Source organism: Rhinolophus hipposideros (genome assembly GCF_964194185.1).
Source record: "Rhinolophus hipposideros genome assembly, chromosome: 3".
NCBI lineage: Eukaryota > Metazoa > Chordata > Mammalia > Chiroptera > Rhinolophidae > Rhinolophus > Rhinolophus hipposideros.
This window is the reverse complement of record NC_138049.1, coordinates 56,488,452-56,502,942: the sequence shown is the minus strand read 5'-3', so window position 1 is coordinate 56,502,942 and position 14,491 is coordinate 56,488,452. Positions and strand designations below refer to the sequence as shown.

Here is a 14,491-nt window from a genome sequence, read left to right as displayed (position 1 = left end):
CATTCCTCTAAATAGTTCAAGCGCTATCCTCAGTTGGATTGTAAACCTATAAGAAAAAAAGCCTTAGTATCTATTTGTGACCAAAAACCATATTATCTAATTGGGTCACTCAGCCTATTAATTAGACACACATGATACTGCTGATTCAGCAAAGCAAGCATTTCTCAAAGTGCTGACTTGCCACCATGGATTTTATACAAAAACAAGACACCTGAGGCTCTGAAGTCCACTTCCCAATGAGGAACACAGCGTTTGAAGCAACAGCAGCACTGCTGAAATAAATACACCGCATTCTAAGGCGGTCACTTAGGCAAGAACAGCATGTGAATGGATGTGTCAATCACACCTGAAACATTTTCCAACTCAACACACCCAAAATTTGGGGGAATAAGAAAAGAAGGCATTTCTAGAAAATGAATCTAGATTTTATAATCATTGTTCAAAAGAACTTAATCAAATTACCACACATACCTTTGTTTGATATTTCTGCCAAAGCCCCACTTCCGCTCTGAATCTTTTAGAGACTGAGTGAGGGTAGAAATCAAGTGAATAACAACTTGCTGGTCCAATGCTGCTACTGCTTCTAAAATGCTGTAAATCTGATAATCGTATCTCGTCTCATAATCCTGGATAAAATGCCTGAAAGTAAATCAAGATACTTAGGATTACTTAAGGGTCAATTCCTTAGGCTGGTATCTATATGATAGTCAGCTATAATCTGAACACAAGAAAGATCACTTCATGTAAGATTACCTTAAGAATCTAGATGCCATATGAAGACTATTTATATAATACTTAACAATGAAGGACAGAAACGGCTTATTGCAGTAGCAGCCAGGAATAGAGTGATGGCATTGGGAAGAAGAGGGAAGAGCTGGAATCCCAGAAGGGGGAATAAGGGGAAAAATCTAAGCCCAGGAACTTTTTTGCAATAGTCTGTATATTACAATCTGAGTTGTAAGGATGTGGAAAGAGACTAAGACAGAAAAAAATCAAGTCTGGCTTCCTAGATTTTCTTTTTTTTTTTTTAATTCTTCCTCACTCTAGATAAATCATATTTTTTGAGGAAAGCAAGTTATTTGTAATACATTTTTATATTCCTTAACCGAACAAGAGACTTTAGAAGCATAGGAGACCTTTATAAATCAGAATTATGTATTTCAACCCTAAAATTTCCACCACTCCCCCCAACAAAATAAAAGCCACCTAGCTTAATAAATTGTAGATAAACATGCACCCTTTATTCATATAAAATCCTTTCTCCCACATTAGGGTTTTAAAGTTTCTATAAATGCATTATTTATTTCAAGTGATCAGAATTTAAATAAACTGTAAACACTTGACAAGTGCCAATTATGTGACATGAACAAAAACTGAAGAATCGAAGATCCAACACAGAATGAAGAAAATGACCCCAAATTATTTATCATGGTAGTGCTAGGGTAGAGATATTCATAATAAAAGTAAACTAGTAAAAACTGTAAGACAGACGTACTTAAAAATACTGCCCTAACAGCACAAAAGAAAGGAAGAAAGGCAGCGGGAAAGAAAGTTCCTCAAGTTGCGCTGTTATTCCTGCGAACAAACAACGATCTTCTTCTACAAAGTCTATGCTTCACAAATGAAATATAACTGCACTTTCTGGGTCAGTAATATCTAAAGTAAGTAACACACCCGTGCCGTGTACTTTCACACTGGGTCCTGAGTTAGTGTTTAGCAGTCTGAAGGCCTGTGCTCCTGTCATCAAGACCTGTGTTTCCCATTTCTCCCTCTTAAACATGCAAGAGGCTTCCTTACTAAATACTTAGGTAATTTTAAGTCAGCTCACTTTGTCTTTCTCCCTGGCAAGTTTATTTTTTTTAATAAAACCACACAATGTAACAAAACTACTGCCAAAAATACAATAATTGAAATACTATAAACACATAGTAACACATTATGTTTTGGATAATCAGTTATCTAAAAAACATGTTGGCTGTCAAATGGCTGGCGATAGTCGCCTTGCCAGTTGGCATATTTTCCAGTTACCTAAACACTGAAGTCAGCCGGGCGGCAGCATCTCCTCCTGACCCCGCTTGGCAGGCTCTTACCATGTACTGCAAGTTCTCTGTGGCTAGCTTTTTAACTAGAAGGGAAAAGTACAGCATTATACACTGTCTGAATGGACCATCTGGATCCTCATTTTTATAAATGCTCTTGATTTAGAAAAATATGTTGTTTTCTTAAAGTATATATATGCTTTCTTGTTACTTCTCAAAATGAAATAGTTATGAGTTTTTGTTTTGTTCCAAAGTGTATCTCCCGATTTGTCTTCCTCATTTTTAGAAAATATAAAAAGCTCAACAGTCTATTTTTCACAATCTTATAACTAAAACATTACATGTGAGGATATGTCTTTCTCTTAGAAAAGAGCCCATATTAAAAAAGACTATACCATCCTAATTCTGCAAGCACTGTTACATCCTGAGAAAAGACAGCCTTTACTAATGCAGCTGATTTGCGGACAAGATTATTTTTTTAATTCATAAGCATATTCCTCCCATTCACTAATAAACATACATGTAGCAAATTAGACTCCACCAACAACTTACCTTCACTTAAAATTAGTCAAAAATATGTATTGATATAGAGATATAGATAGATATATCAACTATTTTAGTTGCTACCTTCCTTTCAAACAGCAAAGTTACAAAAAGAACTTTTGTATTATTTAAATATTTAACCAAATCCTTTAAAATTATGTACTTGTACATAAAAATGGAAAAAAAAATCAAGAAAGCATATAGAAAATTCAACATGTTCCAAATGCTACTAAATTTGTGTTGTTTTTGGCACATTTAATGTAAGTAGCTGGGGGAAAAGTGCTTTCTATAAGAATAAAAAAAAAAATCAGAGAGTAATCCATGATAGCAGGCACAGAAAACATTAGGCACATGAACTTAATATTAAGTAGTAATGTTTTCTATGGCATGAGGACAGTGGATAAAGAAGATACAACATACTTGACTTTATTGAAAAAAGAACTCATATTAGATACAATTCTAGAGTCAATATAACAAGTTCTTTTTAAAGGATATTTTCTTAAAAAACAAACTCCAAAAGCTCTTCTGTGCAAAAAGTACCAAAACATGAAGAAATAGCCTTCACAGCATATTAATAGCAAGTGCTGTTTTTTAAATAACAGCTTTATTGAGGTATAATTCACATATCAGAAAAAAAGAACCTTTAAAATTTTACAATTCATTGGTTTTTAGTATACTCACAGAGTTATAATGAAGCCATCACCATTATCTAATTCAGAACAATTTCATCACCTCCCCAAAACCTTATACCCATTAACAGTCTTTCCTCCATTTCCTTCCTTCCCCAGTCCCCGGAAACAACTAATCTACTTTCTTTCTGTCCCTATGGACTTGACTCTTCTGGAAATTTCATATAATCATAGAACATGGGGTCTTCTGTGACTGTCTTCTTTTTACTTAGCACAATGTTTTAAGGTTCATCCATGCTGTAGAATGTATCAGCATTTCCTTTATTTTGACAGCCAAACAATATTTCATAGTATGGATATACCCCATATTATTATACATTCACTAGTTGATGAACACTTGGGTTGTTTCCACTTTAGCTATTATGAATAATACTGCTACGGATATTAGTGTATAGGGTATTTAAAAAAAATAATTGCCATCTTTAGGTCTCTAATTACACTGAGCTTTTTTTTTTTTAAACTGGGTAATTCTTTTTCTTTAGATTTTTTTCACAACAGCTTTAATGTCATGTAATTCACATATGATACAATTCACCCATTTAACATGTACAATTCAATGGCTTTTAGTATATCTACAGAGTTATGCAATGATCAGCAATTTTACAGTATTTTCTTTACCTTGAAAAGAAACCCCACACACGTTAGCTATCACTCCCTATCCTCTGATACCCTCTAAGCAACCAGTAATCTACTTTCTGTCTCTATAGATTTTACTATCCTGGACATTTCCTATAAATTAAGTCATTTAACATGTGATCTTTTGAAACTGGCTTCTTTCACTTAGAATGTTTTCAAGGTTCATCCACTAAACAATACTAACACAATTAAAAACAAAGCTATAGTAGCTATATTAATTTCAGATAAAGCAAACTTCAGAATTAGTAGAATTATCAGGGATAAAGAGGCGCATCATACAATGACAAACCGAGAATAGAACTGCTTCAATCTGATGAAGGACATCTATGAAAATCTTACAGCTAACCTCATACATGCTGGTGAAAGGATTAGATGCTTTCCCTTAAGATTAGGACGAAGACAAGGATATTCACTCTTTCCACTTCTATCAACATTGTAGTAGAAGTTCTAGTCAGGGCAAGAAAAAGAAATTAAAGGCATCTAGTTTGAAAAGGAAGGAGTAAATTATCCCTATCGCAGATGATATGATTCCTGTATAGAAAATTCTAAGGACTCCACTAAAAAGCTACTAGAATTAATAAAAAAGCTCAATAAAGTTGCAGGAGAAAAATTCAAAATATAAAAAGCAACTGTATTTCTACATACTTTCAATAAATACCCTGAAAATGAAATTAAGAAAATAATTCTATTACAATACCATCAAAAAGAACTAGGAATAAATTTAACAAAAGAGAAATACAAAGTTATAATCTGAAAACTCCCAAACATTGTGGAAAGAAATGAGAAAATATCTAAATAAAAGGGAAAACATGCCATTTTCATGGATTGGAAGAGTTAATACTGCTGAGGTGGTGATACTCCCTAAATTGATCTACAAATTCAATGTAACTCCTACCAGAATCCCAGCAGACTTCGTTGCAGAAATTGACACGTTGATTCTACAATTCATATGGAATTGCAAAGGACTCAGGATAGCCAAAACAATCTTGAAAAAGAAGAAAGTTGGAAGACTCACGCTTGGCAATTTCAAAACTTAGTACAAAGCAACAGTACTAATGACAGTGTGGTACAGGCATAAAGATACAGATCAGTGGAATAGAACTGATGGTCCAGAAATAAATCCATGTGTCTGTGGCCTTTGTTTTGTTTTGTTTTTGACAAAGGTGCCCTGATGATTCAGTAAGGGCGAGAGTGATGACTTTCAAGCTCTCTGGTAAATGTTGAGTTGTAAGCCAAAAAAATCCTCCATTACTGTTGTCTAGTTCTCCCTTCATATCTTAGTTTTTGCTTCTGTTGTTAGGGACACCTATGTTTTGTTAAATCTTCCTAATGGGTTGACTCTTTTATCATTATAAAATGTCTCCATTTCTAGGAACATTGGTTGGCCTAATGTCTATTTTATTTGATATTAGTATAGCCATGCCAGCTTTCTGTTGTTAAACAGTTTGCATGATGTATCCTTTTGCATCCATTTACTTTCAATCTTTGAACCTAACGTGTTCCCTGAAGATAGAATATAGTTAGATCTTTAAAAAAAAAAAAAAATCAATCTGATAATCTCTGCCTTTTGATTGGCTTGTTCAATCCTTTAACAAATAATGTTACTACTGATATAGTTGGATTTACATCAGTCATTTTACTTTTTGTTTTCGAAATGTCTTGTTTTTTGTTCCTCTACTACTTTGAAGTCTTTATCTATTAAATCCCATATCTGATTGATCTCACTGGTAGCTTCTGTTGCCTGCTTTTCTCCCAGTGTATAGATCATAGGTCTCTGCTTTTTTGCATGTCTTGTAAATTATTTATTGAAACTGGAATTTTTCTTTCGCGAAGTTTACTTCTTCCTTTCCCCTTCCCCCAGTGTGAAGCCTCTAACATTGCTCCTCAGGTGGTGGTATCACCTTGGGTGTGCCCAGTCTCCTTTGGAACAGTGGTTTTGACGGTTCTCTCTCTCTCTCTGTCTCTCTCTGTCTCTCTCTCTCTCTCATTAAAGTTTATTGGAGTGACAATGGTTAGTAAAGTTACACAGATTTCAGTTGTATAATTCTGTAATACATCATCTATATATCACATTGTGTGTTCACCACCCAATCAGTTCTCCTTCCATCACCATATATTTGATCCCATTTACCCTCATCTACCACCCCCCTTACCCCTGCTATGAAAGGCAGTGAGGTGATTCCTCAAAAAATTAAGACTAGAATTACCATATGACCCAGCAATCCCTCTCCTGCGTATCTACCCAAAAAATCTGAAACCACTTATCCATAAAAATGTATGTGCTTCGATGTTCATTTCAGCTTTCTTTACAGGTGCCAAGACATGGAAAGAAAGTGTGGTATATATACACGAAGGGATAGATCTTGAGACAGTGCTCTCTTGGTTCCTTTCCCTGACCACATCCAGCTGCTAAGCTCCACTAATTGCTGGCTGATTATAGTATTGTTTTCGATAATGCAGTGGGCATAAATGCTTTCCAGGCTTATCTAATCAAGTTTTAGCTTTTTAAAAGGGATAGTTTCTGAGGTTAGTGTTTGGGATCTATCCCGACCTGAGGGCTCTATCCAGCTGTCTCTTTCACCAATTCTTCACCAAACTAGCTGGCTTGCACGTTACCTTAGCTAGTATCTCCAATGACTCTGTTATTCTTCTACTAACTGCTTTTCACCACAAACATCACTGTTTTTCACAGCACCCTCAGGCTGGAACTTTTTCACATTCAGTTGCAAATGATGTTAGTTCCTTTCCGAGAGGTTCAGAGTTCCAGGCAAAACCTCAGAGGCAGGGCTCTGGTGCTGAGACAGGGATCATGGTGCCTACCAGTTTCTGGGTGACACACCCACTTCAGAAGCTGGATGCTTGTGGAAGCAGGGGCAGCAGCCCCAGGTCCCCTCCGCTGGCTTCTCTTGGGATGGAACCCCCACCTCTAAGCTGTAGCAAAAACGATCGGCACCCCTATATTCTCAGTGGTGTAGAACTCAATGTACTGCAGCCATGCCATGACTGGGGGCTGCGCAGGAGAATGGAGCCCCCTCTTCTCAACCATACCTGCCTAGAATGGAATCTCAGCCTCACGTAGTGTGGGGCAAGATGAGGAATGTTGATAGCCTGCCTCTCACAGGATGATAACAGCCCTCCAACTGGGAGCTGGGGAGAGAGGAAGCCCTCTGTTCTTGGATTTACCAGTCTGGAGTAGACTTTCCATCTTACTGAGCTGTGAGAAGAGATCTTGGTTCAAGTACCACAGATTCTTGCTGTTCTTACCACCAAGTTTTAGGTTTTCCTTCAATAAATGTTTCCCCATGTGCTGTATATCCTTAGACTATTTCCAGAGAATTTAAGTGTTTTAATGTTCACCAGTTTTGCTGGGAGCAGGTTGTCAGAGCTCCTCACGTTGCAGTGGAACTCCTCAAGCTCCTAGCACAGGTTTTAGAGTGGGCATGTGCTTAAAATACCCTTGGGCATATATACCTAGGAGTACATGTGCTGAATCATTTAGGAACATTTTCTATGATTTTATGAATTGTCCTTTTAAACCTTGAGACAAGGAGAGTCAGAATTTTTTCTAAGCTAAGCACACAAACCAGTGTTTAATGCTGCTCCTTGGAGATCACAAAGACAGCAATGTGGAGATGGAGAATTCTGTGTTCCATCTATGTTGAACATGTGAACAATTCATTGGCTAATGTAAACTCCGAGAACAAAGATTCATTGGATGTGAACCTTGAAAAGGAATTTATCTCCCGAGGTTGATTCCCTCTGGTCAACTGAGGGCCTAAATCTTATGAATATTAAGAGTCTAGCACCCATTTGCTGACAGGGGTTTCTCGCATATTCTGTATACTGAGAAGAACCTCAGACTGAACTCCTGGCTTCGCGAACTATGCCCCGCTTGTTTATGCCATCTGAGTCAACCACTGCAGGGAAACCAACAGACTGCTTCGTCATTCAACCAACAGACTGAGACCTGCCCCATCCAATCAAAACTGCACAATTTGGAAACTTCATTTGCATAAAATTGGGAACTTTATAAAGGATGGCCTCCACTTTATCTTACTGGAGCACAAGTTGCTATCTGAATGTATGTCTCCTGGACTATATAGCTCCTTTTGCTCAAATAAATGCTTTTTATTCTTTATTATAGTCTAAAATTAATTTTGGTTTACACTAGATATGAGAGGCAAAATTTACCTTCCAAACCCTGGTCTCCTTCACAATAACTATTACTATCATTGAAATAAGAGGCTAGCTAAATTTTTATATTGTCTACTCTGTCTCAGGAAATTTTGTATTGTACATATAACAGGCTTTCCCTGAATTTAAAAGTATGCATACGTTTTCGATGAGGGCAATATTTCTAAAGAAAAGTCTGGGGTCCATCTGGGTAGTCTTTAGTGAAGGGATGTTACTAGCAAGTAGGGTATTTTAAATTAACATTACACAACATTTTTTACAAAACCAAGCTTGGGATCAGGAAGATCATGTTAAATACTAAAATAAATAAGGATGAAAACAAAATATGCATAATTTTTTTGAGATAAAAGAGAACATTTCGGGACGGCCCAGTGGCTCAGGTGGTTGGAGCTCTGTGCTCCTAACTCCAAAGGCTAACAGTTCGATTCCCACATGGGCCAGTGGGCTCTCAACCACAAGTTTGAGGGTTCAACTCCTCGATTTCTGCAAGGGATGGTGGGCTGCACCCCCTGCAACTAAGATTGAACACGGCACTTTGAGCTGAACTGCCGATAAGCTCCCGGATGGCTCAGATGGTTGGAGTGCAGGCTCTCAACCACAAGGTTGCCAGTTCGACTCTCGCAAGGGATGGTGGGCTGTGCCCCCTGCAACTAGCAACGGCAACTGGACCTGGAGCTGAGCTGCGCCCTCCACAACTAAGACTGAAAGGACAACAACTTGACTTGGAAAAAAGTCCTGGAAGTACACACTGTTCCCCAGTAAAGTCCTGTTCCCTTTCCCCAATAACATCTTAAAAAAACAAGAAGAGAACATTTCAAAGAGCTGTTTGAGCTTTCAGCTAACCATGTTGGTCGCTGCCCTCAGATTCTTCAGGATACATACTGTACTCACTTATCAGCAATTAGAACTTAGATAAATGAAGCATTTACAAAGAAATCACATTATGATGATATAAAACACACACACACACAACATTCTATTTACACTGAAAAACTCCTTTAGGACAGAACTATGGCTACTATTCAACATATTCCTAATAAGCTTATTAAAGCATGCTACTCACTGTGGGGAATTAAATAAATGATATTTTAAAGAGATCACTGGCAGTAAGGCTGAGGGGACTGAAAACAGAAGGAGTAGGATCAAAGGATCCTTTCACGTTTGCCCAAGAAATCAGCTTAGATATTCTAGCAGAAACCTGAATAGAAACAAGAAAGTATGCTGACCCCTCACCACTTAATATTTAACAAGTTGCATTTAATAGGAGAGTCAGATTGAACCAACATTCTTTAAGAGGTTAACAAGTCTAATTAGAGGAAGTAACCCTGAAGTAAACTATTTGCTTTGGGGGAAAAAAATAAACCAAACTAAACTAGACCGCAACATGCCCAGTTTTAACCATTTTACCATGCTCAGCCTCAGCTAGCTATTAGCTGGAGTTTGTTCCTTAGCCATGATATATACAAATTGATATAAAACGGCCAAATACTTTTGTAACTATCAATTTAACTCATAGGCAAGAGTACTTTCTTAATTTGTGAACAGAAAAGTACAGCAAACACAAACTCAAACTAACCTTGGAATTCACTGACCAACACTAAGCATTTTAAGATGCCAGGGAGGAGTAGTTCGACCTCAGAAATGTCTGTATCAGTTTCTCTGAAGAGCTGGAGCATGAAGGCCAGAATGGATGCTAAACGAGGAGGGAGCGAGAACCCTTTAGACTCCAAGTAGGATTTCCTGGAAAGAAGCACAACTTAGTTTTTTTCTTCTGTTTAAAGTTTCAGTAGAGCAGAATAAAATGATACACACTTTATAGACATTGGAAAATTTTACCCCCCCCCCAAATTAATAAAGCACAATTTCTAAAAAGAATGTATATTTTAGCATGCTATCTTCATACGTAAGATTTTAGAAGCAATGACTGAGCATCCTTTTGGCGTGCTGTAAGGGCCAAAGTAGAATACAGACACAAAATAAATTTAAAGCAACCTGGTCTTAAAATGAACTTAATCAAAATCCAAATAAAAATCTAATTGCTAATTTGTTTTTTCCTTTCTAATATAGGCCTGATCTCTTCTATCACCTCCCCTATAATGAACATTTTCTCTAATGTCAAATTTGCATAAAGAAATCTCTCCTCACATTTATTTATTTAGGGATTTAGGAGGGGTCTTATTTCCCTAAACAGGAGTGTCCTGGGAATTAGCTCCCCACTCTGGCTTTACCTCTTCCTTTCCCACAGGAAGTAAAAGAATCAGACAGATCATTTAGATTTAATATCTTCTCTCAAAGAAGGACAACTTTTAGCATTAGAACTCAAAATAGATCATAAAGATAATTTATCTGACTCACTTTTGTGTCTCTACCTCTTAGAATAGGTCTTGGCTCATAACAGGTGTTCAGTGTATTTTTGTTAGGTGAATAAATGAAAGTAGGAATTAGTTTCTAAAAAGTCTAGACAATACGAAAAATTGTCAAATGCAGCTAAATTTAAACTAGACATCCACATATATTTGCAAAGCAATAATAATTTGCCAAAATGAAGCACAGAAATTACTACGAAATATAAACCTGTTCAGGGCAGATACTCTGGCTTCATCATAATTTCTATTCCATAGCAGTAACTTGAACAAATATTACATCTTAGAAGATTCATTCATTCTTTGAGGGTAAGGGTTTTGTCTTTTTTGTTCACTGTTGAATTTCTAATGCCTAGAATAAACATTTATTGGGTACCTATGGTATACCAGGTACAAGTCTAAGAACAAGAATGTAAAGTTAAGTAAACTATGGTCTCTGAAAGCAACGGGCTCAGCATCCAGAGGAAAAGTCGAACAAGGGGAAAAAAAAACTATCGTAATATATAGTGTGATAGGTGCTTTGAAAACTAAGCCCAGAATTCTCGGGAATTCAGAGGATGCAGGTCTAATTAGGCTGGGGAACGGAAGCAGTAGAGAAGCATTGAACGGAGGAAGGCATAGGAGGCAAATTCTATTTTTTTCCCCTGAGTATTTAAAAAAGAAAAAAAAAAGGAATTGTTACATTTTTGGGTCTTCATCTAGAAATCATGAGAACAATGTTTTCACTGGTAAATAGGAAAATCAGCTAAAGCAGCCAGTATCCTAAATAACTGGCTTTAAAACAGTTTTTCGACCTGAAGGATTTAATTTCACTTCAGCACTTGTCATTTGCTTTGTAATAAAATTACTTATAGTGTCTCATATACAGTGGTAGAGTACAACAAATTTTTTTTTTTTTTAAGGTGGGCGCAGCTCACAGTGGCCCATGTGGGGATCAGACCAGCAACCGTGGTGTTAATTAGCACCGCACTCTGAGTACTACAATCTTATTGGCAATTTAGATACAAGTAAAGCAGAAATGTTACAATTCTGCAAACTGAATTGTATAGAGCATATGACTTTCAAAGAAGGAAAGAAGCATCATGGTACACTGAGATATTATAATAGGTGTAGGTCTTATAAAGTCTAGGTAGAATTTAGTCCAGAGGGATGGTGTTTTAATGGAGAAAATGGTATGAACAAAGTTGTACTGTAGGGAAACGTAAAGCATTTGGGAGGGACAATAACTAAACCGATCTCATTTGGGTTTGTATATGATATGATGCCATGGAAAAGTTAAGTGACATATCATGGAGAACTAAGGTGTATGAAGTTTATTCTACAGGCAAAAAAGGAGCAAATGAAGGTCTGGGAGCAGGAAAGTGTCACAATGGAACAGTATTGCAGGAAAAGTAATCTGAGGCATTATTTAGGCTGGACGGGAAGAAAAGACTAGAGATAGTAAAAGTAGTTAGGTGACTTGGGCAATATTCTAGGTCTAATGTGTAAGGAAAGAAAGATGCGAAAAGAAGGAAGGAAACAATTATTTGGCAAAGGGTGGCAAAGGACAGGGAACCAAGACCATAAAGCTTCCAAACCTGAGTGACAGAACACTAGGAACACAAATTAAAAAATGGTTAGAAAAAAGAAAAAATTTTAGAGATGGAATTCCGTAAAGAGGTGATGGATAACATTAGGTCATTAAAACCATCAAGTCATTAAAAACAGAAAAAAATATTAGATAAGAATAATATATTTCACCATAGCATCTTAAAGTTTAAAAGTTGATTTCATATGAAGGTAAATACTCTATGAAGACAAAGGAAAGGTCATTTCTATTATATTATTGAATCTTCTAATGTTACAGGTAAAAGGTATGGAGTTTAGTAGAAAATCTTGGAAGTTTCATTTATTTGTCTGCCAAATAATAAAACTGAGTTACTAAGACAGAGACTAGACTAAGAAAATAGGACTTCATATAGCTTCCTTTTTCATATTAGAATCTTATTTTCACTTGTAAACTTTTATAAAATACAATTACTGTATCTTATGCAGTACAAAACACAATTAGTTTATCTAATAAAAACTAAAACATATATACATATGCCTTTAAGACACAAAATGCTTATAAGGAATTATGGAAAATAATAAGGAAAATAATTGCTATGTGGAGAAAACAAGCAATCTAAAGAAGATTGTCTTAGGCCGCCATGAGTGAAAGTCATTTCAGTAAAATCTTAGATAATGCTTCTCAGAAAAAAGAAGTTTCTAAACCACCAGTATCCTATGAGATGGGAAAACTTTTGAGATGCTGTGCTACTTTTCAATAAAGACTAATATATCGTAAATACCACTTAGCTTTAATATTTACATCTACCTTATGACTTGTACAATGCATTTCTTTAGCTGTGACATCGGTGCACCCGCGGTCGAGTTTCTCAGCGCCAATAAAACAGGATGTTGTTCAAGATCTAAAAGCTGTGGCGAGGCTGGAAGAAACCGCCCGATGTACTGCTCAGTAACATTCCCCAGCAATTGATTCAAATAGGCATTTGGATTTTGAGACTGACAACACACGACACATATGCCCTACACAGGGAAAAGAAAGAGAGATGGAAATATTAAAAGAGAAGGAAATATAAAAAATATTTAGCAACCTACTAATTTTGTCCCCTGCTTTGATATTTATGTCAGAATTTGTAACTGATCACAATCCACAAGGACACGGCCCACTATCAGTAGATAACGTTTATATGAAGTTCAGGGAGTTGCTGAGCTTGGTGACATCAATGCTGCGGTGTCTAACCAAACATACTTGCCTGTGGGGCACAGCAAGGAAGCAGGAAAAGCGCAGGAAGGCAAAGGAAGTGTCCTTCTTCCCCTCCTCCTCAGGAAATTTGACCACCACACTCAGCGACTACATATATTTGTAATTTCAAAATTATAAGATACGTTTTTAGGTCAGTATTTTTAAGGTAGGGCACTGATCATTTGTCTGAGTAAGACTACAAAAGTTGATGCGAAAAATCTTCCATGTTAAGAAAGGTGATAATTTAAAAAAAAAAAAAATTGGAAACAACCAAAATGTCCTTCGATAGATGAATGGATAAAGAAGTTGTGGTATTATACACAATGGAATATTATTCGGCGTTAAGGAAAGATGATATAGGAACATTTGTGACAACATGGATGGATCTTGAGAGTATAATGCTAAGTGAAATAAGTCAGACAAAAAAAGCAGAGAACCCTATGATTTCACTGATATGTGGTATATAAACCAAAAACAACACAAACAAATGAGAAACAAAAACTCATAGTCACAGACAATAGTTTAGTGGTTACCAGAGGGTAAGGGGGGTGGGGGGGTGGGAGATGAGGGTAAGGGGGATCAAATATATGGTGATGGAAGGAGAACTGACTCTGGGTGGTGAACACACAATGGGATTTATAGATTATGTAATACAGAGTTGTACACCTGAAATTATGTAATTTCATTAACAATTGTCACCCCAATAAATAAATTAAAAAAAAAAAAGAAATTAGAAAATAACAACAACAAAAAATTGAGGAGAGAAGTGCAGAAGATTGACTCAGAATAATAACAATTTATATTGAGGTTTTCATTTGTCAGGCACTGTGCCACATGGTTTTTATTCATTATTTTATTTAAATGTCTCAAAAAAACCACTGAATTAGTGTTACTATAGTTCAAATTTTACAGCTGAGGAAACAGGTTTAGAGATATGAAGAGCTTGATCAAGGTCCCACAAAACTTACAATGTCGTATTACATGTCTGTCTATTTAATCTCTTCCTTTTGTAGAGAACTTAGCAAAATACTTTCATATAGAGTACAGCATTTGATACTTACAATTAAACCAATACCCTGAGAAACAGAATTTTTTTCTGCCAGTGTTATTAAATATTACATATTACTAAATACAGATAATCACACAACAACAAATTATGTTCTAAAAGTTCACTTATAATTTGATTGAGTACTTGATGATTCACAATGTGTTTTTCCAGAGAAATAATTAGAAATGTGT

General features: G+C 36.2%; 1 protein-coding gene across 1 annotated transcript in view; it reads right to left on the bottom strand.

Annotated features, from left to right (window-relative positions):
* The window catches only part of MMS22L (MMS22 like, DNA repair protein), a 113,565-nt gene that overhangs the window by 4,259 nt on the left and 94,815 nt on the right, over positions 1 to 14,491 (bottom strand). The window contains exons 21-24 of the mRNA XM_081044935.1: positions 12,821 to 13,032; positions 9,678 to 9,841; positions 2,029 to 2,125; positions 472 to 639 (exon numbers count right to left, since the gene is read on the bottom strand). Coding sequence (XP_080901061.1) covers positions 472 to 639; positions 2,029 to 2,125; positions 9,678 to 9,841; positions 12,821 to 13,032 — 641 coding nt within the window. The remainder of the gene's footprint in view (positions 1 to 471; positions 640 to 2,028; positions 2,126 to 9,677; positions 9,842 to 12,820; positions 13,033 to 14,491) is intronic.